Genomic DNA, 27,906 nt, shown 5'->3' on the forward strand with positions numbered 1-27,906 from the left:
AAAATGACAGAGGCAGGATTTGAATCCTTCTTGATGCCTGTGTTACTCTACTCCATCTCATTTAGGACATTTTGAAAATTATATTTGTGTAGTCTACTCTAATAAAAATTGATATACAAAATTTGAACCTTTAAAGCAGATTACTCATTACAAACATCCTATGCTTGACTAAAAGATTCATGTTATTATTCCTTTAAATAGTCCTGTTAGATATAAAAGAATTTTATTTCTGTAAGTTAGGTCAAATTTCAAATATCTTAAAAGAATTCTTTTAAGATATTTAATACTTGATCCAGTTTACAGAAATTCAAATTATTCTACTCCTTTTTCCCCACTTCAGTATCACATTTCTTGTATAAAGGAAAGTATGTCTTTCCTTTTGGTCATTATGATCAGGGTGGGAAATGTAATTTGTTATTTTAATAGATTACTTGGTATATTATTTGGTGATTGATTATATCCTCTCCTGCATGCTTTTTAAGTGATCATTTACTGCCTTATAGCTGTGGTTAATATTTTTTTAACAACTCTATTGCAGCTGTTACCAGTGATCCAAATGCTCATCAGAGAAAGAATATGGAAGACAAATTGGATCCTAAAAAGCCTGAGCCTTCCCAAAAAGTCTCTTCCTCTAAACACATTCATTCATCTCTTTCTCCCAAGGTGGGGGATGTAAAAACCCCACTTCCTGATTTAAAGAATAAACTTTTGACTAATAGTGAGGTTCTCAGTAAATCCCAGTTAGCTCCTAAAAAGAGAGCAGAATTAGGGTCTAATCTTCAGTCAACAGAAGTCACCGATGATGACTTAGATTCTCATTCAGAGTCACCAACATCACAGTCCAAGATCCAAGATACCAAGAGAAATGTTAGGCCACCATTACCAAGTAGATCTTTTCATTCTGTCTTAGGACCTGGAAGGACCCCAGTGAGAGCTCGCATTCCCACATTACCCCAGAAGACAAATATAGATTCACGTGATTCTTCATCTTCCTCTCAGGGTTCACAGTCTGTTTCCACATCTTTATCATCCTCCTCTTCCTATGGTGATGATGATGAAAACAGGCATTTGAGAATGCGAAACTCTCATCCTTCTTCCAGAGTCTCTTCTGTTAACCCAGCTATTGAAAACACTAATAATGACCCAGTTGATGAAGTTGGCCACAAAGAAAGACATATTAAAGATCCTCTGAACTCAAAATATCCTTCATCTGGTAAGCCAGTTTCCAAAACTGCAGAACGTTCTCGGTTGACTATACCATCAAATCAACAGGAGAAGAGCCCTATACTTGGAGAAGGAAAATCACATTTGCCTGCTCATACAAATGTTCCATCAGAGAACTGGGAGGAAAAATCAAGTTTTCTAGTCCCAGCAACAAGAACTTCTCATGGGGGTGCTCCAAGGGTACTGCCAACCAGATTTCACTCTGGATCTCATTCTCGTGTGCTGAAAAATGATCAAGAGGCAAGAGCTGTCAACTCTGCCATGCCATCACAATCTTCAGTTTCTTCTTCAACCCGTCATAGTCCCACCCATTCCCACCTCCCCTCAATGAAACAGAAACCAGATGAAAGGAATGGCTCAGATGATGATGGCAATGAAGAATATGATGCAGAAGATAAGAAAAGGCAGACAGATTCTACCCCTCCTACCTTTCGCTCCAGGTTAGCAGCAGGTCAGTCTATCACTGGGAACTTAAATTTTCCCAGACGTAGGCCATTTTCTTCCAGCAGTCGATATCCCAACAGGGTAAGCAGTAGCCAGGGTACTCGGTTACAGCCTTCTAGTTCCCCTCAATCAACAATATCATCTAGGATTCATTCTCATCGTATTTCTGATCCTAGGGTTGATTCAAATATTGATAGAGATGAGGAGGAAAGGGAGGAAGATGATGAAGAAAGACCACTTCCTTCTACTATTGTAAATGATCATCTGTCTTCTTCAAGGCAGCCTACTTCACCAAGTTCAGATCACAGGAGAAGAATCCCCCAGAGAGTATCAAGTGTTCAACGAAAACTGCCCCTCACAGAAAATTCAAAGTCTCCATTGACTTCTCAGTCATCCTTATTGGATGCACACTCTCAGGGTAATTCACCATCCTTTCCTAACAAACCATACACACAAAATGCTCATCGAAACACAGGAACAGAAGGGGTACCTGCCAGAACAAGGCCATCTACAAGATCTCAGCACCAGTCAGGGACCAGTGTATCCACAAAGGTAATGAACATTCAGGATTCCAGATCTACAGCTGGTTCTTCAGAAAGACATCCATCTTCACATCTTTCTACTTCTAAACATCAACTTCATGATACTCAGGGTAAGGAAGTGGAAAATCCTTTATCCAAATCAAAACAATTGCTTCCTATACCAGAAAATTCTTATTCCTCATCGCAAGATGTTCATTCCAACTCTCACCCTTCCTTCAAAACAAGAGTTAGTCAGTCCACTCTTTCTGCTAACTCTAGAGGACAGCTCTCACATCAGGCTTCTCGACAGCAGGAATCAGAAAGTAGATATGATGATGACAGACAAAATTATAGCACAGAATTGGAGGACCAAGATATCAGGATAAATACACACTCACATACCCATCACAAAGATATATTATCTCCTACCTCATCCCTTTCCAAACAGCAGCAAATAGGGTCACAGTCTGAAAATACTGATAAAAAGCCCCAAACCAAACACACCTCTTCACCCTCTTCCCGAGGTTCAGGTTTATCTTTGCCAGCTGGCAGATCCAGTAGTTCCAGAGAAACCTCTGCAAAACCCTCATTACCTTTTTCTCATTCCCGTGCTCGAGCTCCTAGCAGAACAGTATCCCAAGGGGAGAAAAAGGATAGTCTATACCACTCCACATCATCAAAAATAGAACCATCTTCTAAAAGTTCTCTGTCACCTTCTCTGAAGTCTCAGTCAGTCTCAGATGATGATGATGATGAAGATGATGATAGAGAATATACAAGAATAGACAAAGAGGAAGATTCTATTTCTTCTTCTTCAGCTTCAAAGTGGCCTCCTTCCTCTGGTGGTAAATACATAAATAGAAATGTTGGCAAGGATAAGGATAGGTCTGTAAGTTCTCTCTTTCCTCATACAGTAAGATCTAATGAAGAAGAGAACTCTACTCCTTTAAAACGTCCTATTCCTCCAGCAGGCAATATTCCAAGAGCCTCACAGATCCCTAATGCCCCTTCTAAATTTCTTCCACGGTCCCGTGATAGCCTGAGTACCATCAGTAGTATACCTACTACCCATGCCCCACTTACTTATTCTTCCACCACACCCATGCTTTCACTGCGTCAACGAATGATGAACTCAAGATTACGAAACCCACCTTCAAGATATCCTGTGAGACCTCCTTACAGACAAGGTAATTTGTTCTTTCAAATGTTTGGTCAAGTTTTCTTTTTATAAGATGCTTTTATAAGTGACAGCTGTTGTAACTCTTGCATGGACAGAACTCTATTCTCAGTTCTGTAAGTTGTGTTCAACTATATTGTCAAATTTTAGCTCCTGAGTATGTCAAAGGTCAGGATATTCAAAGTACTTAGATGTACTTGAACTACAACACTTTGTTCAAACATACATCTGTAAATGGGCTACAAAAATCTCAGATACTTTGGATATAACTTGGGTTAAGTATTTCAGCTGTGTGGTATATTCACAAAATACAGAAGACTGATATAACAAAGTACTACAGACAAATGTGATCAGCTAGCAACTAGAGTCTTATATTTCTTAAACTGAGGCTAGAACCTGGTCTCTTCTATGAACTGGTATCTACATTATCACAATATGAAATAGGAATTTGTGCTCTGCCTTAAGCTTGCATGTGTTTATTTAGGTAGCAACTAGCATAGTGAGGGTCCTAAATACAGAGGGCATTCAGCACATGGTCATTAAATATATGAAATGGAAGACATGATCTTTGTCTATTAGCTTAGTTTATCATTTGAATAAAATGAAACTGCATATAGTTATGATAGTGCATACATTAATAAATCTAGTGGATTTAAGACAGCCTCAACCTTCTAGAAAAGAGTGAGAAGTATAAATTAATTGGAAGGATAAAACATCTGAACTGCATATATTTGTTTAAAAAAAACTCATGTAATTTACTCAGTAGGAAAGGTTGAACTTCCCAAGTCTTCTTTCAGTGTAAAATTAGGCAACTGAATAGAAATAGCAATTGTTGTCAAGTCAATTTGATGCAATTTGACAAACATTTTAAAGTAGTTAGCATATGCAAAGTATTGTCTAAGAGAAACCATAGGGAAAGAAAGAATCAGAGTAATTTTTAAAGGTAAGTGATATGGGAGCCATTTTATCTTCCCTCCTATGTCTTCCCTGTAATTTCCATTTACTATACCATACTATAATTCACAATGATAACTTATCATTAAGAGATTAAAATATATAGATGTTCACTAAACTCTCTTAGAGTAAAACTAAATATGCAGTATATTTATTCAAAAGATTTATGTAAAAAAACAATTAATGGGGTGGGAACTTAGTTATGTGGAAAATTCATTTGTGTAGAGCACCTGTTTCTTCAACAATGCAGGATAATCAAGCCATCATTATGCTCTTAATGCTCTTAAACATGTTCATACTTTAGATGAAAATGTACATGTCACAGCTTAAGACCAATTGCAAACTGATACTTCAACTAGTGGTTTCAAATCCTGGTTGTCTTTCTATGTTGTGAAGTATTTCTTGGAAACTTTGGTATAAAGCAAACTTTCTTGCCCTATTGACTTCATTCAGTTCTGTTATTCTCTTGTACTGCACAGGTAATAATGGCAGACCAAATGTAGATGGGAAAGTACTTCCGGGTAGTAATGGACAACTAAGTGGACAGAGAATTATCAATGGCCCTCAAGGAACAAAGTGGGTAGGGTAAACTTCTTTACAAATACAAGATATTTTGATTCTATTGAAGGAAAAGAAATGGTAGTTCTGTGAAAAAATAGATACGATTATCTTACTTGTTTTTAGCTATAGCTAAGATTAATGAGCAGTTTTCATTAAATCTTTTGGCTTTCCTAATAATGACTTTTTGACTAGAACTAATGATGTATATTATTGATTGTTTTATGTTTAAACCAAGATTGCTTTCACTGGTTTTGAATTATAATAATTATAATTTTGAGAAAAGAACACCTCATTAAAAAAAAAACATCCTTCAGTTATCGATTCAATAGAAGAGGCAATTTAGAGTTGTGGGTTCAAAGCTGACTTCAAATCCAAAGCTCAAGACTCACCTAGATGTGTGACTTATACATCTGTCCTACAACCTAATCAGTTGTAGAGAAAGTGATAACTAATAGAAAGAAAATTAATAGAAAGAACCTCCCCCCCCACCCCGTGGAATTTCCCATGAAATCATAGATCTAATCTTTATTTCTTAATTTTGTGCAAGCTATCTGCATACAAAGATGAAAATTATGTAGTCTCTTTCCTTAAGGAACTCATATTCCAAAGGGAGTTGGGATGGCATATGACTAGTTTACAAATTAGAGAGCCGAATATAACTCCATGAGAAATTCTCTCTGTTGAGAATTCACTCTTAGCTGTAGTAATGAAAGATTTCTTGGAAGAGGCCTCATGTTTGAAAAAAGATGACGGAGAAGAATTTATTCCTTCTGAGGGGGGAAGATTCTATATCTAAAGAATGATCAAAGAATGATCAAAGATAGGCATGGAAATAATGAAAACAGATGATGGAGAATAGATTAGTTTGTCCAGAAGGTAAGGTATGTGAAGGAGAATGGTAAGAAAAAAAGTTAGATAGTTATATTGAAGCAATATTATAGAAGTTATTTGAATGTAAAAGTCAGGAATTTTATTATCTCTCAAAGGCTGAAAGGATCAGAAATTAATAACAACATGTCCAGCTTAAAAAATAAGAATCTTTAGAAGTATTACAAGTAATATGAAAATATATTTTATAATTTCTAAGATATAAACTCTTAGAAATGCAAAGAAATCGAATAGATAGAACATACCCCAAAATAAAATAATGCACTTAGGTATAGATTATTATTTGGAAATAGGGTATGTTCCAAAACAGAATTAATATAAATAAATCTTATTTTAACTATCAATACAGCAACAAACACAATGCCTTTATAACTCTGGTAGATTCTCAATAAATAATTGCTAATTGATTAATTGATAAGTCTAAGAGAATGTTAATCTTGTTTGTCCAAATAGTGAGTGACTTTTTTCATGTTTGGGGTATTAGAATGGGGAATCTGTACAAACATAATATTGTAGGGCATTAAATGACACATTGTTTAAGTTCCTTTTATTATTACTACTGTTATTTTAATATTAACAACACTTTTTAAAAGCATCGGAATTTAGGGGATCTACTCAGTTAAAATTGGCTAACTTTAATATTGATGGCAGTGGGGAAGAATGCATATTCTAGCTTAACACAGAAACTTTTGTTTTCATAAGTATATCAAAGAATGAAATTCTCATTGCCTTAATTATTAGTATAATGATTTTTTTTTGTATTCTATTCTGGGCACCCCTTCCCCATTGACACTCTTTTTTTTTCTTGTATAAACTCTAGATTTTTAAAGGTTATATTGTTATATCTTACCCTGCTCAAAAAGACTGATTATGGACCAATGTTGGACCAAATATTTGATATTCAACTTAGCTTAATTTGGAAAGACCAATTGCTAGTTTGCCTTCAAGGAGATGGGGGAGAGGGAAGCTCACTATAGAAATTATTGAAGATCATTTAAAATTAAGTTATGAAAGGGATTCACATCTATATCAGTGGAATGAACCTCTGTACTGAATAGAATTAAAGATATGTGAAGTATCAAATATTTCTGAAAAATAAATAATTATGAAAATGGTTTACAAAAGGAAAATGAGACTTAGTGACAAATAAACTATTAGCATTGTATTGATACTTATTGCTCCTGCTATCAAAAAATTAGGCTATAAAATGTCTATATCCTATTATAGGGGATAGAAATATGTGGGATAATATATTGTAAATATATGGGAAATGTGAATACATGTACATATATGGAAAATATATTGGTAAATATTTTTAGTCTTCATTAAAGTATTTTCATAAATGTACACATAAATTTGCAGATATGCAATTAAAATGCAAAATATGTTGTGGAATATCTTTCCCTTAATTTAAAAGATAATAATGCAAAATATAAAAGGTGGATGTTTCCCCAATTTTTTAAAATCATTTATACTAGAGACAGGAAGATTCTTCCTTGCTTATATTTGATCTTTCTTTCATGAAAGCTTGCTCTATAAGTTTCTTGGACCAATAAAAATTGAAGCAGGTCCAATGCCTTTTTTTCTTTCACTTTGTTGGCTGACAGATTGTGGACCTGGATCGGGGTCTGGTATTAAATTCAGAAGGAAGGTATCTCCAGGACTCTCATGGAAATGCTCTTCGGGTTAAACTAGGAGGTGATGGTCGGACAATTGTGGGTAAGTGAGACTGGACCCTTCAGGGACGGCTAGGTGGCACAGTGGATAGAGCACTGGCCTTGGAGTCAGGAGTGCTTGAGTTCAAATCTGACCTCAGACACTTAATAATTACCTAGCTGTGTGGCCTTGGGCAAACCACTTAACCCCACTGCCTTGGAAAATCTACAAAAAAGAAAAAAGAAAAAAAGACTGGACCCTTTGAAAGATCCATTTTTAAAAATCTTCATTTAGGATATTGTTCTATAAGAGTCCATCATGGCTGAGAGGAGAGAGAAGGAAGACTAAAAAGTGTCACATTTCTGTCCCATTTTCATCTTTTAAAAACTTTTTTCTACCAGCCTGGTTTAATGGATAGTTTGCTTTGTTATCAGGAAGACCTGAGTTCAAATTCTGATTTTAACACATACTAGTAAACCTTGGCAAACCAATCTCTTGTGTCTTAGTCAATTTTAGAGTTCTACAAATTTTTGAGTAGATACTAAATATCCTGAAGACACCTCCACCTCCACCTCAGTCTAGATCCTAGGTTCTTAAAGGGCAGGACAAGTTTGATTATAGAACTACTGGTAAGGGGAGTTTTCTCATTGGAACTCCCTCTATGTCAGGGGCCGGGAAGTTCCAACCTGTGCATTATATAAGTTCTTCGATATCACTTGGTCAGGTACTGACAAGGCAACTTCAGGTAGGACATGAAATTCAATAAATAAAGGAGTATTTTAGGGATGAATTAATTAAATATTTGACCAAAGATAGCAGGCTAATTTTTAAGTTTTGACCTTAGCAGAAAAAAGTTCCCCACTCCTGCTTTTTGTGTTTATATTCATAATTGTATGATAAGAATCAGTTTTAGAATGATTTCTTTTAAAAATGACACAAAGTTCCCCAATTTCTGTTTATAGCCTTGATATAGTCCTTGGTAGAACAATATTCAAGGTGGAGGGAAAAGATGATTCACTCCAGGTCATACCATAAAAAATGCAAAGCCCACTGAGCTGATAGATTCTTTTCAATAATAATTCCTTTTACTCTTTTTGACTATTTCTAATTCACCCTTGTGAGACATTATATAGAAACTTCCCTCCATTCCCCCCATATTACTCCAAATCTCTCATCAGTGGATCATCATCATCATCAACAACAAGTATTTATTTATTTATCAGGCACTGTGATAAGTGTTGGGGATACTAAGAAAAATATGGTACCTGTTCTCAAGTAGGTCACATTTTAAGTAGGAGAGATAACATACAAATGACTGTAGATACAAGGTATATTGCAGAAGGTACTTAGAAACTAATCTAAGAGGAAAGTCATTATAAGCTGGTTAGGGGAAAGATAGGGAAATGGTTGAATCTGGAAAGGGGGATTTGAGCTGAATCTTGAAGGAAGCCAAGAGACCAAGATGAATAGAGTATTCCAACCATGATGGAAAACTAGTGGAACAGCATGGAGTTGGGGTTGGAGTGACATGGGTGGGAAAATGTATTTTTCCTAATTATGCCTGCATAATGTTAGTGTTTTGTTAACTTAAGTGTCAAGGACTTGTGTTTGTGCCTATATTTTTATATACTGACTCAAGTAGCCCAGACTATAGAACTGATGCCTCACCAGGTTGTAGATTTATCTCTGTTGGAAAATTCAGTCGTTTAAACCATGCCAACTCAAGGGCCACTGGTCATTTGTTTCCTTTTATTTATCTTTATTCTAAATCCCTCAGCCAGAAGCTCCAAGGTTTACCCTTTCTCTTAGTCCCTTTGAACTTCCCACTTCTGCTATGTGCTAATAAATTATTGCCACTATCTTTTAGAACCATGCAGTCATGAAAGATACTCCCTTCACTATAGAACCATGATATGGAAACAGTCAATGATTTTCATAAGTGTCATTAGGCTACTTATTAAATCAGTAAAATATGACCAAAAAATAGTCACTGGTATATAACTAACATCTGGTTTGTTAAAGTGAAAAAAAAAAACCCAAGAATGTCCTTGAGAAATAACACTTTGCAGATATGATGTAGGTTGAAATCCCTCTTTGAGGGGCTATATATCCCTCAGTTCATGACAGGGAAAGGCGAATAATTGGAAGAATTTCTACTGAGGGAAAAAATCTAAAAAATTTGATATGATATGAGTATCCTGTAATTGCCCAATATCCCCATTTGGACTTTACTTCCAATAAGTAACCTTCCTCTACTAATTCAGATCAGCAGCTTTTCTACAGCTGACATTGCTGGACAGTTACTGGGGGGAATAAGAAGTCAAGGAATGCACTGAGTGGCATAGTCAGTACTGGAACCTGAACCAAGACTTCTAGAATCCAAGACCAGCTCTCAATCCAATATATTATGTTGTCCTTAATTACGTATTAGAAATGGTCTTTCAAGTTTAGATGGACCAGCAGTTCTTAACTTTTTGTTTATGTCATGGATCCCTCTGGCAGGCTGAAGAAATGTATAGGCTCTTTTTCAGAATGTTTTTACAAAATTGAATGAAATGCCCAATTTTATTTGGAGACTAGTAGAAGTAAAAAATCATATACATATAAATATACACACACATTCAAGCACGATTCTACCCACAGAACCCTTAGGGTGGACCACTCTCTAATGATAGCTTAAAGAAGTTAACAAAAGTGACTCGTGTTTCTGATATCCTAAGAGATCATGACTTAATCTGCAGTTTATACTGTATTCATAGCGTGATGTCTTTTGTCTTTGTTTCTAGATATGGGAGGAACTCCAGTGGTGAGCCCTGATGGACTTCCTTTATTTGGTCAAGGACGGCATGGCAAACCTTTGGCTAATGCTCAGGATAGACCCGTGTTAAGCCTTGGAGGGAAGCCACTGATGGGTTTGGAGGTTATCAAAACAACCAGAACACCCTCAACTACAAGAACAACTCCTCCAACTACAACAATGACAACTACAACCACCACCACCACCACTACTACTGCCACAACCACTACCACCCCTGAGCCAACCACCCCTGAGCCAACAACTCCTGAGCCAACCATTTCAGTTCCAACCTGTCCTCCAGGCACCCTTGAACAGCATGATGATTATGGAAACTTGATAATGGGAGCAGATGGCATGCCTGAATGCTACTCTGAAGAAGGTGAGCTTCTTTTTTATTGCTTTGGATTCTCTGTTATTAGAAGGTTGCATTTTAGATGAAATATTTCATATAGAAAATACTGTATTTTTTCTTCTTTGTATTTATCAAAATAGAATCAGAGTATCTTACAAACTCTAGAGCATAAAGGAAATGCTTTGGCATTAAACTGTCCTTTGTATTAATATCCATGTGAATTAAAAGACTACAACTTGAAATGTGAGAGGTGTTAAATCAGGGATTCTTAACCTTTTGTGTATCATGGACCCCATTTTAGAATGTTTTACAATATACAAAATAAAATAATAGGATTATAATGGAAAACAATCATGCTGAAATAAAATTATCAAAACATTTTTAAACAAGTTCACAGATCACAGGTTAAGAACCCTTGACTAGACATTGCCAGATTTCTCATGTGTATGAGAACTACCAAGTATTCAGATGCCACCTGCTAAACCCCTGGGTCTGCTGCTTCTTTGCCTATTGTATTAGGAGAATGGAAGACAAACATTTCCCATCAATTCACAGGGGAACGGGTATACTATACCACATCCTTTGGTAATTTGTTCTCTTGGGTAGATTACATTGCCCGAATAAGAGACCATCCTGGCTTTGAAATGAAAAGTGGCACTTTTGCTATGTTATCTGCATAATGATCAGTCTGTCAAAGTGTTTGCCCAGCAGCCATGATCAGTGATAGACACCAAAAGAAGAAAATTTATAATCAAAATGGGAACCACAGAAAGTAGGTCTACCTGCGGACAAGCTGCAAGTCAAAGGGAAAATTTGACTTCTGAGAACTTCTCCTAAGAAGTTTTGAGAAAATAAAACAAAATTAAAGTATAGATGTCTGCTGGGGAAAGAGGATCATCCAAAGAAAATGTGCCTTTTATATGCATGGTGAGTATAAAGCAAAACTTTCTTTTTAATTCTTTATAGAAAATATTTTGTCCAATAACTCATTCATGTTCACATTCTGCATGCTCACTTTCAGTATTATGATTTAAAAAATTAAAGTAACATTAGCTCTAATTAATGTTTGGCAGGAAATATTTTTGTAAGAGGGCAATTATGTGGTACAGTGGATTAAGTGCTAGACTTGAAGTTAGTAAGAATGGAGTTCAAATCCAATTTCAGACACTAGCCATGTAACCCTGGGCAAGTTACTTAACCCATTTGCCTCAGTTTCCTCAACTGTAAAAGGAGTTGGAGGAAAAAATGTATTGAATTTGGAATCAGAGGACCTGGTTCAAATGCCATTTCTGCTGCTTATTCCCACTGTAACCCTGGGCATGTGCATTGACCTTATTTGAATCCTCATTCTTCTCTGTAAATTCAGAGGGTTGAATTGAGCTTGGAGGTTTCTTCCATCTTTAAACCTTTGATCCTATCGAGGAAGGCATTTTAGTGTGATCTTGTCACACTCAGGTAGTAGTGGATAGACAGTCGACCTTAAGGCTTGACATAGACTGGCAGTGTGACTTTGGGCAAATCACTTAAACTTTTCCATATAGCAGAAGTAGTCACCCACTGAGGTTCCCTACATATCAATGAGAGTACAGAATTTGATGCTATCCTTAAAACTTTTACTTAAAACTTTCTGAGTATTTAACTTCAAGTGGAATGCTTGTAAAGAAAGAGGATGCCATGAATCAGTCACAGAATCAAAGAAACCAAGTGAAAAATGGATGTCATAAGTCAATTGCTACCATTCCTTTGTGGAAGAATAGGGACCCTTGGTTTTATACCAGATAAGAAGCTACTGAATTTCCACTTGAAATTCTCTGGGAAGAATTATGGGGAAGTTAGTTTTTCTCTCTTAAACAAATCTTGTACAGATGCCTTTAATTCCTACCCTTGTTCCTAGTTCTGGCCTCCTGGGCCAACCAGGATGAATCCAGTCAATCTTTCACATCTTTTTTTTTTTCAGGATAGACATATTTTGTAGCTTCGTTTGATTCTCTTATGCTCTCCAGTGCTCTTACCATGCTGATCATTTTCCTATTGCTGGATTCCAGCTTTACCAATATTACCCTTAAAATGTGTGACAAAGAACTGAACATACATAGTCCAGATATAGTCTAATCAGGGCAGATTACTACAGGACTTTACTCTTCCATGTTCTGGACACTAGGTTTCTCAGAACAGCCTAGGATTGTACTAAGACTCCAATTTTGGGAGGGCTACTATATATTACATTATTGATTCATATTGAGTATATGCTCTACTATAATTTCCAGACCTTTCCTTCATAAACATCACATATATTTGCAAAGTAGAATTTTTTAAAAACTAAAATATAAAGCTTTGCTGTTTTCATCTTTCCCACCCCCTTCCAAATGTCTCTATAATTATTGGAGGTGCCATTGACCTCCCGTTAAACAGGTTCACAAACTTAGGTAACATCCTTGATTCCTCATTCTCACTCACACCATATATTTAAACATTTGCCAAAGCTTGTCATTTCAACATCTCCCATATGTGTACTACTCTCATCACTCACTACCCTAGATCATCAGGTTTTCAGTTTCCTTTCACTTGTAATATTCTTCAAACAAGCCTCCTTATCTTAACACTCTCCCATAGCTATAAGAATAATTTTACTTAAATGTATATCTGTCCATGTCACTCCCTCTCCTTAGTAAATAACATCTGGGATCAAATATGAACTCCTTTGTTTGCTTTTGAAAGCTCTTCATCCTCTAGTCCTTCCTACCATGCTAGTCCTCTTGTTTCCCTTTATTCGTTCTATGATTCAGCCATGGCTGCCATACTAGTTCTCAAACAGTCTTTTCCATGTCTAACTTGACCATGGCTGTGCCTCCTACCTGGAATGCTCTTTCTCCTCACCTCTACCCATTGGAATGTCTGACTTCTTTCAAGACTCAACTCAAACACCGTCTTTTGAAACTTTGAAACTTTCCCAGTTCCCTTAATGACTATTGCCTTTGCCTTTAAATGGTATTTCAGTGGAATTTCATAACAACAGGTACTATTATTTTCTCAACTTTGTAGATTGTGAATCTAAAATTGAGAAAGGCTAGATAATTTTCCCAAGGTCATAAACCTAATAAGTATTTGAGTCAAAATTTGAATTCAGATCTTCCTGTCCAAGAGTGACGACAATATTTAACATCACTGAAAAATGATCATGAGATAATAATACTGACATTTGCAAAGTGATTTCAAGTCTACAAAGTGCTTTTCTTTGACACTATCTCATTTGAACTTTCTAACTTGCTGCTCCACAGGGTTACAGCAGATTACAAAGTTTGGTGGGACTTGGAACACAAGTCCATCATGTGTGGGCCAGTCTAGCTAGGATCAAAGAAATTCCTTACCAGAAGTTTGGCTCCTAGAGGATAAATTTTTCTAACAAAAGCAAGTTACAAAGTAGTTTATTAAAGCATAAAGTGGTTACAATATGGATCGGGGGGAAAATGCCCACACTGAAGAAAGCTTGGTCCTTGGGGGATAGGGAAAATTTTATTTCTATATCCATATAAACATGCACATCCATGAAATCACATGTAAATTATTACATGCACATATATGTACATATAGATAAAATGAATAGTACATATATATTTAAATAGTTACATATATACATATTTTCATGCTAAATGCCCACCCATTTATATTGTATACAAATATAGCACATTCACATAAAGATATCATAAATTTATTTTATATTTTTATATTTATATTCTGCATCTTTATTTCATTTTTATTAATTTTTAATTTTCCATTACAAAATCTCCTTGAAGTTAAAAATTAATTTCCAATGAACAAGTATTAATTTACTTTCCCTCATAACCCTCTGCAATGGAAAAAGAAGAAAAAACAAGATGCTTGTAAGAAATGTTCAGTTAAGTAAAACAGATTTCCAATTAGCCATATAAAAATGTCTTTTTCATTCTGCATCTTCAGTCTATCACACCTCTATTTAGGAGATAAGTATACAGCATTTTGCAACACTGTTCCTTTGGAATCATGGTTGGTCATTGCATTGATTAGAATTCTGAAGTCTTTCAGTTTTGTTTGTCATTACAATGCTGTTATTGAATTGTTCTCCTGGTTTTGCTCACTTACTTGTCATCAATTCAATCAGGAATCTGAAAGTCTCATCATTTCTCATGGCACAGTAATATACTACTACATTCATTTGACAAAATTTGTTCAGCCATTGACCAAATGATAGGTAGCACCTTAATTTCCAGTTCTTTGCTACTATAAAAAGAAATGCTACAAATATATATTTAATACAGATAAGTCCCTTTTTTTCTCCTTGATCTCTTTGTGGGTTATACCCAGTGGTAGTAGACTCTATTGCTGGATCAAGAGTAGGTGTAAAGGCAATGTGTTTGACTTATGTTGCTCTATCAGTAAAAAAATATGATGAACATCTCTTTTCCTTTCATTCTAGGATCCTCTTCATCAATATATTTGATTATGATGTTTTTGGTTGGAGATGTTGTACCCTTCAGCAGAGAGAAATCTAAAACACCTATTCTTCTTTTTTTTTTTAGGTTTTTGCAAGGCAAATGGGGTTAAGTGGCTTGCCCAGGGCCACACAGCTAGGTAATTATTAAGTGTCTGAGACCGGATTTGAACCCAGGTACTCCTGACTCCAAGGCCAGTGCTTTATCCACTATGCCACCTAGCTACCCCAACACCTATTATTCTTGAAAACTCCTTGGTCCTTAACTAACCTTCCAGAAAAGTAACTCAAGGAAGATATCGTTTGATCTGAGCCAACTGCTTCCCTCCTATTTGAAAAGATCCATGATGTCATCAGTGTGAGAATTCCCGTTACCTACAAGATAGCTGCTTCTATATTTCATGAATTACTGTGGTCAAAGATAAATTTGTTATTTGATGGCTACCAACTTTCTAGTGTTGAACCTATCCTCAGAGTTTGTTATCTATCTTCTGGGTTAGCCTGAGAAACTCAAAAGCCCTTGATCCTGAAAAAGGACTTCAGTGGAAGGAAATGATCACATGAGTCTCAAGTATTTTTGATTCCCTGGGCTTCTGTCTTCTTTCCAAACCAAAGCTGGGAATAATATTTTTTCATGAAACAAGTCTATCATTAACATATTTACATATCTATTCTCATGACTATTGGTATGAATAGTTCAAGCGAATAAACCTCTATTAAGGGAAATTAAAATTGATAATTGGTTTTTACTATCATGAAGTTAAAGACTTTTCCATTGATGATGATCCTATCTTTCAAATTTTAAATTTTTCATTCTTCAAAATATAATCATGTGGATACTTCACCATTCTGATTAGAAATATATGACATTATTTTCTGAATATCAGATTAGGATATTATTTGTCAAGATGACCATTCCAGAAAAGTCAATCCAGACTCCATTAGTTCTGAAGGAAACATTTTTCCATATTCTGTAGGATGATTTTTTAATGCTGCCTGGATTTTAAAGGTTGCACATATTGTGATGATCAGCCACTGTTTGAAAAGCAACATAAAAGAACCATGTTGGTCAAATGAACACATCTGAATATGTCATCACCCAGAGGAATCGCATTTGACACCAGGAAACCGCAAAGAGAATCATATGGACTTTTCCCCTCCCTTCCTGTTTAGGATATAAAAATGAATATGACTGAGGATAGTCAATCAATGAAAGAAATTTGGTCACATGCTGAGGAAAAGCATTATTTCTATACCTAAAACTTAAATAAGAAAAGAAGAAAAGGCCAGTCATATAAAATACCAAAATACCCAAACTCCTGGTATGATGCATCTTGAAGCTATCAGATTGGAACCATCTTGGGAATATGTTCTCTTGATCTGAAGAAAAATTTACATGAAGGAACTGTCATGTCCAGAGAGTGAATGATTCATAGTTCTTACTTCTCAGCATTGACTGGACTCAGCAAGCAGCTCAGAGGATAGCCTCTTAGCGCATCTGCAGCTCTGGCACACTCATGGGCACTGCCAGGTGTTGGTCAAAGATTTCCACAGTTAAACATCCAGTTGTTCCACATTTTAATGAAATATTCTTAATATATAGTCAGGGTCATTTGGGCATCAACATTACCTTAGTTTTAGTCGATCCAGGCTTTTTTTTTAAATCAAGTTATCATCATTAGGTGTGAGAAATTTTGGGTAAGTCATCCTCAGTAAAGTTCTAAAAATGAAAACAGTAAGAATTGTGCTATTTTCATTTTCTTTACAGAATTAATGCATTATAAAACATAAGCCTTCTATTTACATAATACACACCAGGATTTAGGAGAATGCAGTAATACATTTCTTATCCTAAAAACCTAAATATCGTTTATTTTTTCTTTGCATTTGGTTCTGTAGGGGTCCTACTATTCTCACAGAAAGAAAATGAGAACCATGTACATGTTTGTAGTTTGCATTTTATTCTAATAGAGCACTGATAGAATTTGTAGCAGAAACCAAGAATGTGAATCTCAGTCTAAGCAACTTTCCTTAAGGTTAGGATTCTCATATCTATGATTTCTGGTTCTGTAACTGAACTACTTGGGGGGAGTCAGCTTAATTGTTCTCAGTTTTCCTTTCCATAAAAACAGGATAACGATTCTGACATATATACTAAAGAACAAATGACTAAATTAAGGGGAAATAGAGGAATGCATTATCAAAGTTGAACTAAACTGCAGTGGGATTTTTCTTAATAAGGAAAGAATTGAAAATTTCCTTAGCAATTTTTTGGAAGCAAAAATAGTTTGTTCAAGGTTTGATATTGCAAAGACTTTTCCTCTTTAAAAACTGTGCCTATACTTTGAATGGGGTGGTAAACTTTTATAATCATTCATTTCACATTTGTATAGTATTTGTAATCTTGAGCATTCAGATTTGTAAATATTACAATCTTAATTTAGGCAAAATAATCAGTCAAGGATTCCTGTAGAGGATATAGATCTTTTGCTGCTTCTGATCAGACCAAAATTAATGAGTTGACCTTTTAGATATACTTATTCTAAAATGATGTTATGATAATAAGCTCATTTAAATCCAAACTATCTTTAGGGAAGGTTGGTGACTTTTGGCAAATTATTTCTCAACCTAATTAACAACTTTAGAATTTTGTATATATACCAATTACATTTGGGTTGGGGCATCCTTGGAGAGAAGTGGGAAGATAAAAGAATGGTTGAAACTATGAGGAACAAGGGGAGTTTGGAAATGAATGTACCTATTGATGTGGACAATGATTAAAGGGATGGGAAAGTCAGGAAATTCAGTCCTCCTACCCAAGAAAGGAAGCATCCCTAGGGCCATGACACCATCCATGTTAGGGGTGGGGGAGGAAGAAGAGTAGGACAGAGAAGCACACATTTTAAGTGACTTTGCTATAAATCTTCCTTTTTCATTCACTGATGTCCTTTTCTTCCCACTCAGATCTCTGAAGCTTCCAATTTTATACCCTAATAACTGGGCAAAAAGAGGCATTTTTTGTCCACTACATCAAAGAGGCAAGAGGGAGGGCTTGGGAACAAATCTAACAATTCTTGAAAGGCTCTTGAGAAATCAAGTATGGCTTAGCTACTTGGAGAAACCAAATGGGAAGGATTGGGGAGGGTTTTTTTCCCTTGAGCCCAGGTAGATATTTTATTTGCATCCCAAGCAAGATGGGATAGTAGTGAGATGGAGAACTTGAGAACTTATACTTAAAATATTGCTCTCTTTTCTACTATAGAGTTTGAAAGAGTTCTAAATCTTTCTGTGCAACAATGTGAATTTAGGTCCATTGACATAATTGTGAATGTACTCCTATGTACCAAGATATAATTCTGAAGGGAGAAAGGACTAAATGGAAGGAATAAATGTTGTCAGTATTTGACTACTCTTTTCCTTTGCTTCCAATAGATAATTTCTCTGGCTTGGAGACAGATACAGCAATACCCACAGAAGAAGCTTATGTTGTATATGATGAAGGTAATAACGGAGTGAAGGTTTTATTTGATTGAAGTTAATTCTGATCAAAGAAAGGACCTTTTGAAATTAGGAAGCAGAGATAACTTTTCAACTTCCATTTTATCTTCACTCATATCTTTGTCTTTCTGTCGTAAATTCCCCCAATTGTAGAAATGCTTTGTGTGGTTAACTTTTTTGAAGCATGCAATCTTCTTTTTCTTCCTCTCCTTGTCATTTTTCATAAAATGTTTTCTGCTGTAAATTTTCCTGATCTTCATCCACAGAATCAGATTATTAGCACAGCACGTAATTATGAGTTTCTACCTTTTGCAAGATAGCAGAGTTGTGTATATTAGAAGTAGACTTAAAAATTTAAATAAGTGCATAAAACAAGCTTGTAGTCATAGCAGAATGTATATATTCATTGGCTTCCATCACTTCCCCAAAAGGATGTTCTTAAGGAAGCCCTCATAAAGAATGTTCTTTGCCCCTTGGGTACCTATTGATTAACTTTTAACTCAACCTGGCTCAAAATGAATATGCCATCATTTTTATTTTTTTAATTTTTTAACCTAGTTTCATGAAGTAGCTCCAATTGAAATTGTTTCAGACTACACTTGACTAATAAAAACACACAAGCACCATTTCAAACAGAGATTTGGAAGCAAAGAAAGATATTTTAGCAGGACTGAAAACATTAAGTACCTTATTAACTATCCTCATGCCGCTGAGATAATTAAGCATAAAGTCATCTTTAAATATCAAGAAATTACAACTCCTCTTTTCTTTTAAAGGACTATACAAACCACAAAAGAGTGCAAACATGATCCATTGTGGTCCTTCATAGACTGCAAAAGGGAAACATCAGTGAAATGAATTAGAAGAATGCTGGACTGGAGGCTCAGAGATCTCAGTTTCAGTTTTGGCTAGCTAGCTGTATGACTTTAAACAAGTCACACAATTTCTCTAAGTCTCAGTTTTCTCATCTGTAATATTAACTGATCTTGAAGGTTTCTTCTTACTTTAATCTGCTACTCTAAAATCCCAGAACCTCCTTCTCTATCTTAATGGCTTCTTTTGTTGGCCATTGTTGGGGTGGGAGATAGGAAGTAATGAAGTAGAGGGAACAAGACACTATTTTGTAGAAAGGTTGATGAGCAAATTATATTTGAATAAGTAGTAAAGAATGACTCCTTTTATTCATTTCATATTCTATATACCTTTTGGATGAAAAGAAATGTTTTGAAGTAGAACCAACAAAATTATAAAGATAAAATAATCTAAACAGTGCCAATTTACCAGACTGCAAAAATAGAATTCTTTTCAGGCAATTGCCCTGTTACAAAACCTTCATATTTTTTTCAGATTATGAATTTGAAACCACATTGCCTCCAGTCACTATCAAGCCCTCAACTACTACAACAGCTATACCAAAGGTCATCTCACCGGAGGGGTCAATCAGTTCTTTTCCAGAGGAAGAATTTGATCTGGCTGGGAAGAAACGATTTGTTGGTAAATTCTCTTTCCTTAATAGGATACATATGGTTACGTGGATTTTTTTTTTAAACTACACTGTTTAGTTCCTTGAGTTCCAATCATGACATTGATTTTTTGTCCTAGCTACAGCTGTGCACTCCGGGTTTTTTCTCAGACAAATAGTTCCCAGCTGTAATAAGTGACTCATTTAGGCTCAGGTGCCTACAAATTCTCTCTCTCTCTCCAGTCTGAAAAGAAGTGAGAGAAGAGAATGCAGTTTAGAAACGATTGGCTTTTTAGACCAAACCTATTTTCTCCTCTTAAGATAGTAGGTCTAAAATAGAAGCTCTAAGAGTTCTTATATAACAAACTTTATTTAAACAAACATTTCCAAAAATGATATTTTTCCAGACAGTTGTCTAAATATTATTTTAGAAATATATTTGAAAAATGTAATGGTTTACCTTTCGTAATAATGGTATTTTGATGGTGTTTTAAGATTTGCAAAACACTTTCCATCTTTGTGTATTTGTTCCTCATAACAACCCAGTGAGATAAGTACTATTATTATCCTTATTTTACAAGGAAGAATCTGAGGCAGCAGGTGGCAGAGTGGACAGAGTAATTGGCCTGGCATTTCCTGCGGGGGAAAAATTCACCTCTCTGAGCTCAAATCCCTGAGCCTCAGATATTTATTAGTTGAGTGATTCTGGGCAAGTCATCTAATCCTGTTTGCCTCAGTTTTCTTATCTGTAAATTGAGGCAGAAAAGAAATAGCAAACCACTCCAGGATTTTTAATCAAGAAAACAATAAATTGGGGTCACAGAGAGTCAGGCTGGACTGAAATGACTAACAAGTTGCCTAATGTTATGTTGGCAGGTATTTGAGGCAGAATTTGAACTCAGGTCTTTAATTCCCAAAATTTGACAGTTTAATCCATGTACCACCTAGTTACCTCTTCTAATATATTTATTACCATTTGCTGGATAGAATCACTGGTAGTTACTGACAATAGCAATGCAAAATCTTTGACTTTATAAATTCATATGGTCATAAGTTTATACTTCCTATTATAATATGATTTGTTGCTGTTATGCAACATGGCTTAAATCTCCCTTTATCTTAGCTCATATATTAATAACGAGAAAGAAGTGAACTGCTTAGCTAAGATTTTTCTGTTTCCAAAACCAGTGTTCTGTGGTGAACTAAGGACAGTTCTCTGGTCATCCAAGACTTTGTTACTGCAGATCAAAACCACACTTCCTTGAATAGCAAGAATCTTAATTTGACTTTAACGTTCCTGAGGCAAAATTTTAATATTTTTTTCATTGTTGCCCCAGATCAACCAGATTTCCAAAAAGGAAAAGAAAACTTCCTTTTCTCCCTAAACTTTCACAACAGAAATTGAAATCTACTGAGCACAATTATCTGACTTACTGAAATCCTTAAGTATTAAAAATACTCTATTCCTAAATGTTTTCAGGGTCAAATTAACACCAAGAATATTCCTGATTGATTTATAAATTATCTTCACAATTCATAGACAATAGCAAATAATTGAAAATGGAATCAGGGGAAAGTATCAATGAAGTACAGAAAACTTGCACTGAGAAAAGGAATTCAGTTCCAGAGATTAATTAGCTATTGTTGTAATTATAAATTCATGGAATGATAGATTTAGATAGATAATTTAGATTAGAACGGGACTTCAGAGGTCACCTAATCTAACACCTTTGTTTTACAGATGAGGAAACTGTAGCAAGTGACAGAGATGAGATTTTAACCTACTACATCTGATAAACTGCCTCATCTGTCCTCCAAGACATGCTAGGGAATGATATGGCAGGGAAAATATGGATAAATAAGGGACAGGCTTGTTTGACATTTCTTTTTCCAATTTGGAACAGAATTGATTCTGTCAGAAATGGCAAAAAATTTGTCCTGCAATTGAAATACCTATGCCTGCCTGCCCAGGCAATTAAGCAAAACATTACTGCTTTAGAAATCTTTGAGAAACATCTCTCAGGTTTGGTGGAAGGCACTAGGTCTTTTCTGGTAATGGTAAACTATCATGAAGATTTAATTAATGATTGATCCATGTAAGATCTATCCTTAACTTCTGACTGGGAACCAGAAACTTCAGGAAGGGAACAGTGTGTTCTGGACAGAATCTTTGAGTCTTCCCCTCCCAAATTAATATTTTTGGATGGTAAATTAAACAATCTTTTTGTCTTAATTCTTATCAAGCCCTTAACCATTGAATGGGCATCATCTCAGACAAATTGAGACCCGAAAAAAACCTTAATTTAGAAAAACCAGTCATCCGTTTCATCCGGGGCCATCATCAATTATCTTAGCTTGCCTTGCCACTGGACATGTCTCTGGGGAGAGAGTGAGGTTGTTAGCTTTGGGCAAATTCTGCCTCATTCAAATCTAATTGCTGTGCAAGTGAAGACGTCATCTCTTGTTGTCATGGATCCTCCTTGAAAACAAAGAACCGATTAAAAATAACAACTAGGCTGAAAGGAACATTGATCAGAAACTGTGGTTTTTTTTGTTTTATTTTTTTGATTTTATATGTACAGGGAGCTTTGGTAAGAAGTTTCATTTATCAGTGCAGATTGGCTCCCTCCCTTCACCTCATGTCTTAGAGTTGACTGAGACACAGAGCTTAAGTCACTTGCTTAGGGGCATACAGTCAGATCAGAGACAGGATCTGAACTCAGATCTTGATTTTCTTGAACCTCTTTGCCATAGTGACTTCCCAGTAGTTATGACAAAGGCCTTCAGTCAACTGATTGTGTATCTTTTTTTTTTATTCCAGCTCCTTATGTGACATATCTAAACAAAGATCCACTGGCACCATGTTCTTTGACAGAAGCTCTGGACCACTTTCAAGTAGAAAGTTTGGATGAAATCATTCCTAATGACCTGACAAAGAATGACTTACCTCCTCAGCATGCTCCCCGAAACATCACAGTGGTGGCTGTAGAAGGATGCCACTCCTTTGTTATTGTTGATTGGGACAAATCCACTCAGGGTGATGTGGTTACAGGTGGGTTGAATAACATTTATCAGTGTCTAAACCAGTGGTCTATACTGAAGAATAGATTCTGATTTTAATAAATTTATTTTTCCATTTGTCAGGAATAGATTCTGAATGAAGTCTTGAAGGCAGAAAACTTGTATAAAAGGAATGGATTAATTCTTAGGCTTAAAACTCATTTGAGGTCCATTATGTGGCTTTTTTAGTTTCTCCTATTACAGTTATTTGTTCTGAACAAATTTTTCAAGATTTTGGCTTCTTGACTACTCTATAGGTTTCTCTTTGTTTCATGAAATCTTGGCCAAAATTCAATCTAAATATGAGCTGACTCATGAAATCTCTTGCTAGGTCTTCATTTAAAACTGTTGATTATCATTAATGATTTTAGCCTGTGGTATTCTTTCTTTGCTCTTTCTATATCTAGCTTAGATATAAGACTATATTTGTCTCATAAAAGAAGCATCATATAAATTCTTTAGGTATTCCTTCCTCTGGATAGTTTCTTCCTGGACAACTTATTCTTTCCTGGTATGCAGGTATGTAATGGGAAAAGGAAGACAAGTGAAGTTTAAAATAACTTTTCCTTTGTGTTAGTGCTTTTGATAAAATTGCTCAAAGTTTTAAATTATGAATTTGCTGTTTAGTTCTAATTTTAGCTCTTAAAAAAAGGAAATTTCCAGGAGGATCCAGGATAATAATTCTATTCCAGGTTTTATGCACTTGCTCACAGAGCATCATTGGTGATCCTTGGGAAAAAAAGAACCAAACTTTCTAAGGATGACTGTTGAGGCAGGGTAGAGAGTCTAAAATCCACAGGGATATATGGCCTGGAGAAGAGAAGATTTGGCAGAGTGGGGAGGACATGATAGCTGTCTTCAAGTATCTGAAAATACAGAATTAGGATTGGAATTGTTTTACTTGACCCCAGATAGTAGAATTTAGAGCAAGAAGTGAAAATTTCAGAAAGACAGATTTAGTATCTTTGTAAGGAAAATTACAATTATCCAACAGGTGTGTGAACTCCATTGAGAAGTGATGGGTTCTGCCTCATTATAGGGTCTTCTAATGAAGGTTGTATGGTCACCTGTTGGAGGGACATTGTAGAGAGGAATGTTAGGCACATAACCTACTAGCCGACCTCTCTTTCAACTCTTAGATTCTCTATTGATTAAAAAAAAAACCATAAGAAATGAAACTTGATTTTTGACCCTGGCATTTGGGTATGTCCTTTTAACTCTGTGGACCACAGGTTCCTCAATGAACCAAGCTGGTACTCAAAACACAGGGCACAGAATCCTGAGACTATAGGAATATAATTTGTCAAGAACCTCTAGTCAAGTCCATTACATTTTACAAGGTAAAGAAACTGAGACTCAGAGAGGTTAATTGACTGATAAGATGATATAATTCATAATTAGCAGAGACAGTAAACAATAATAATTCTTTTGCCTCCAATCCAAAGAATGGGGCTTTCTCCTCCATTTTAACATGCTAATTCTCAATCACTGACAAAGACAGACACACGAGGGTTGAGGAAAACTCCAAGACCATCTGGTATTTCTCTTGGAATTTGTTAGCAAGTAAGGAAGAGTGACTCTGATTACCAAAAAGACAACAATTTCAAGTACTGTAGACTGCTATCAGAATCATGGAATATTAGAGCTGGAAAGAACCTTTTGAGTCAATTAGTTCAACTCACTAATTCTACAAATGAGAAAAATCAAGGTCTGATAAGTGAAAAGATTTCCCAGAAGTCACTTAGCAAGCACTGACCCCCCCATATCATAATATATAGTATTTGCACTTTGTTAGAGGCTCTTAGGTGGGCAAGTTATCATTAGGGTATCTCCTTTGTTAGTGAGAACAAGTGCATAAGTCAAAAGGTAGTCTTTGTTTCCAAAGGTGTAGAAAGAGTATAGAAGTCAGGAAGAACTGGGTTTAAATTCTGATTAATAGGCTTTATAACTGGGTAACTCACTTAGGGACTATTTCCTTATATAGTAAAATGGGACTGATAATTCCTGATGACCTTCCTCATAAGGGATTTTTATGAATCTTAATGAGAATAATGTATTTATAATACTTTATAAATGTTATCAAAATAAATGTCAGTTATTATTATTGGTTATTCCAACTCATTCAGTGTATTCATCTCCATCTATTTTAGTATCATCACTCATCAATAACAGGAGATTCTAATGCAAAAAGAAATGATGTGTGACCCAAATTGAATTCTTAAATGTTTGGGGCACAGATCTACTTTAAGGTCCCTGATTTTTGTTTTTTATTTCCAAATAAATTCATGGATTTATATGTGCTTGGGCACAAGACATTTCACTTTGGACTGATTATTGAGAGAAAGCTGTAGGTTGGGATAATAGGGAATGGTACTGTGGTATCTATCAAACCATCTAAAGCCATCTCTAGTGTTTTTGCTGTTGGCATTTAAGATTATGGATCTATAAGTGGAAGGGACTTCATTAATGAATGACATCTGACTGAATCAGTGAAGCCTCTAACATGTTGTAAAGAATATATACTAAATGTAGGAAAAAAGAGTATGGTTCTGGGTTAAAGTCCTAGCTATATGACCTCAGAAGGTTGACATGAGCTGATGCAGAGTGAAATAACCTGAGCAAAATATAAAATAACTACAACAGTGCAAATGGAAAGAACTTCCACATAAAAAAAAAATCAAAAGTAAATGTAATGAAATTATAAAGATTAGGCATGACTTAAGAGAAGAGAGGTGGAGGTGGAAAGTTTATAGGTGTTACACATCGCACATGGTGTTTTTCCCAACATTCATTTTTATTATTAAATTTTGTCCTCCTCAAGATGGCATGCAATGTCATCCTAGGTTATACATATATAATCATTTTAATCATATTTCCACATTAGTCAAGTTGTTGCATATGTTTTTTGAAGTTTTTAATGTATCAATCAATTATACTGACTTATTTTCCTCTTTGAAAAATATTCTTTTGTTTTATGGGATGGCTCTCTGGGAGAGGAAGGATACTGGAAATAACTGATGATGTAAGAAACAATACACAAAGAGCAAAACTTATTTTAAAAAATATAGTTAGTAATGATTTGAACACATCATCCTCTGACTCCAGAGACCCTTTCCATTTCACCATGCAAGTCTCTGTTGTTTCTTTCTTTACCATAAAAATGTTATTTTGGTAGAAAGCTACCATCTCAAAAATAAAACAAAGCAAACTCTTATCTGGCTTTTACCTACCACATCTTAACTGAACATAGGATGTTGTTCAAGTAGCTTCTTTTAATAAAGCCTAAGATTATGATTTACATCATTGCAACTGATTGGGTTGTTCTTTCTTTCTGTTCATAGGTTATTTGGTTTATAGTGCATCTTATGAAGACTTCATCAGGAACAAATGGTCTACCCAGTCTTCAGGGGTTACTCATTTACCTATTGAGAACCTCAAACCAAATACAAGGTATGACAATTGCTAAGAGGAATATACTATATATTTCCAATGGAAGATGAAACATTAATATCTCTTTGTAATGGGGAAGAGCAGAGAGTAAACATGTAGTTGAAACTTTATGAAATATTTGTTTTATTTGATAGAAGAAAGTATTATAGCACATGGTTTTAAAAATAGGAATAATACTTTTGTATCATTTCACATGACTTTTCATCTCATCTTAAATTCATGTTGCCATATTGGACATAATAAGAAATGAAATCTGTTTGCTTAATTTGTATTTGGAATATGTGAGTTTTGTGGCAGACTAGAAAACGGGAGTGAAAGGGGAACATTTGTCGTGTAAAAAGTGGGTTTCAATGGCAAAATAATATTTTAAAAAGAAGTTGGAATGATTTATTTTAGGATATTAGTCATCTCTTTTCATATACCCTTAGTTATATAGTATCAATCCCCTTCCATTGGGGCTAAGTGATTGTTATTAAGTTGGCTTTAACTCTGGGTTTTAAAGTCATTTCTTTAACTCTCCACATTCAATGATGGCTTTGTTTAAAAGCTATTTAACAAAGATCATTAACAGCCTCCATATATATTTGTGTGGGCTTCTTAATTTAAAAAAAAATCTTTTAAATTCTAGGTTAACATGGACTATTATCATTTGTGTATGCCAAATCCACAGTTCAAACTGACTGCATATTTTTGCCTTAAATAACTCCATAACCATTGAATAAAAGTATGCATAATTCGGGAAATGCGAACTGATGATCTGAACCTAGGAAACCCATGTGTTCTCAATTGTGCATGTGTATGTTTCTCCTTAAGTGGAAAAAAAGACCTTCTTAAATGAGATGTGAATGACTTTATTGAGAGTTTTGAAAGGAAAACAATTGCACTGTCAAACAGGCTTTTCTTTTTTTCTCTATTTAACTGTATTGAAATTAAGAAATCTCTGTAGTGCACAAGAGGGTATAGACATAATGTCCTGAGTTATACTGAATTATGACTTGGTCCCAGAACTATTTCTGTGGTCTGAATAAACACACACACATATGTGTGTGTGTGTGTATATATATATATATATGTATATATATATATACATATATATACATATATATATTTATACACATATATAATATATATCCGACTTTTTGTATTTACCCATTACAAGTTTGATTTTTTTGTTTGTTCTAGAATTAATTAGGGCAGTTAGGTGGCATCATAGATAGCGTGCTGGAACTGAGTAGGAAAACTAATCCTCCCTAGTTCAAATGTGGCCTCAGACACTTAATAGCTGTGTGACCATGGGCAAGTTACTGTTTGCCTCAGTTTCCTCAACTGTGAAATAAGCTGGAAAAGTAAATGGCAAACCATTCCAGTATCTTTGCCAAGAAAATCCCAAATGA

General features: G+C 35.2%; 1 protein-coding gene across 2 annotated transcripts in view; it reads left to right on the forward strand.

Moving 5' to 3' along the window:
* FNDC1 (fibronectin type III domain containing 1) overlaps positions 1–27,906 on the forward strand; it is a 124,014-nt gene that overhangs the window by 82,603 nt on the left and 13,505 nt on the right. For both annotated transcript variants that reach the window (XM_074187955.1, XM_074187956.1), the window contains 8 exons: positions 539–3,376; positions 4,800–4,900; positions 7,377–7,488; positions 10,212–10,601; positions 18,475–18,543; positions 19,888–20,034; positions 22,824–23,054; positions 26,404–26,512. In XM_074187955.1, coding sequence (XP_074044056.1) covers positions 539–3,376; positions 4,800–4,900; positions 7,377–7,488; positions 10,212–10,601; positions 18,475–18,543; positions 19,888–20,034; positions 22,824–23,054; positions 26,404–26,512 — 3,997 coding nt within the window. The remainder of the gene's footprint in view (positions 1–538; positions 3,377–4,799; positions 4,901–7,376; positions 7,489–10,211; positions 10,602–18,474; positions 18,544–19,887; positions 20,035–22,823; positions 23,055–26,403; positions 26,513–27,906) is intronic.

The sequence above is a fragment of the Macrotis lagotis genome, chromosome 5 (genome assembly GCF_037893015.1).
Source record: "Macrotis lagotis isolate mMagLag1 chromosome 5, bilby.v1.9.chrom.fasta, whole genome shotgun sequence".
In the NCBI taxonomy this organism is placed as follows: Eukaryota; Metazoa; Chordata; class Mammalia; order Peramelemorphia; family Peramelidae; genus Macrotis; species Macrotis lagotis.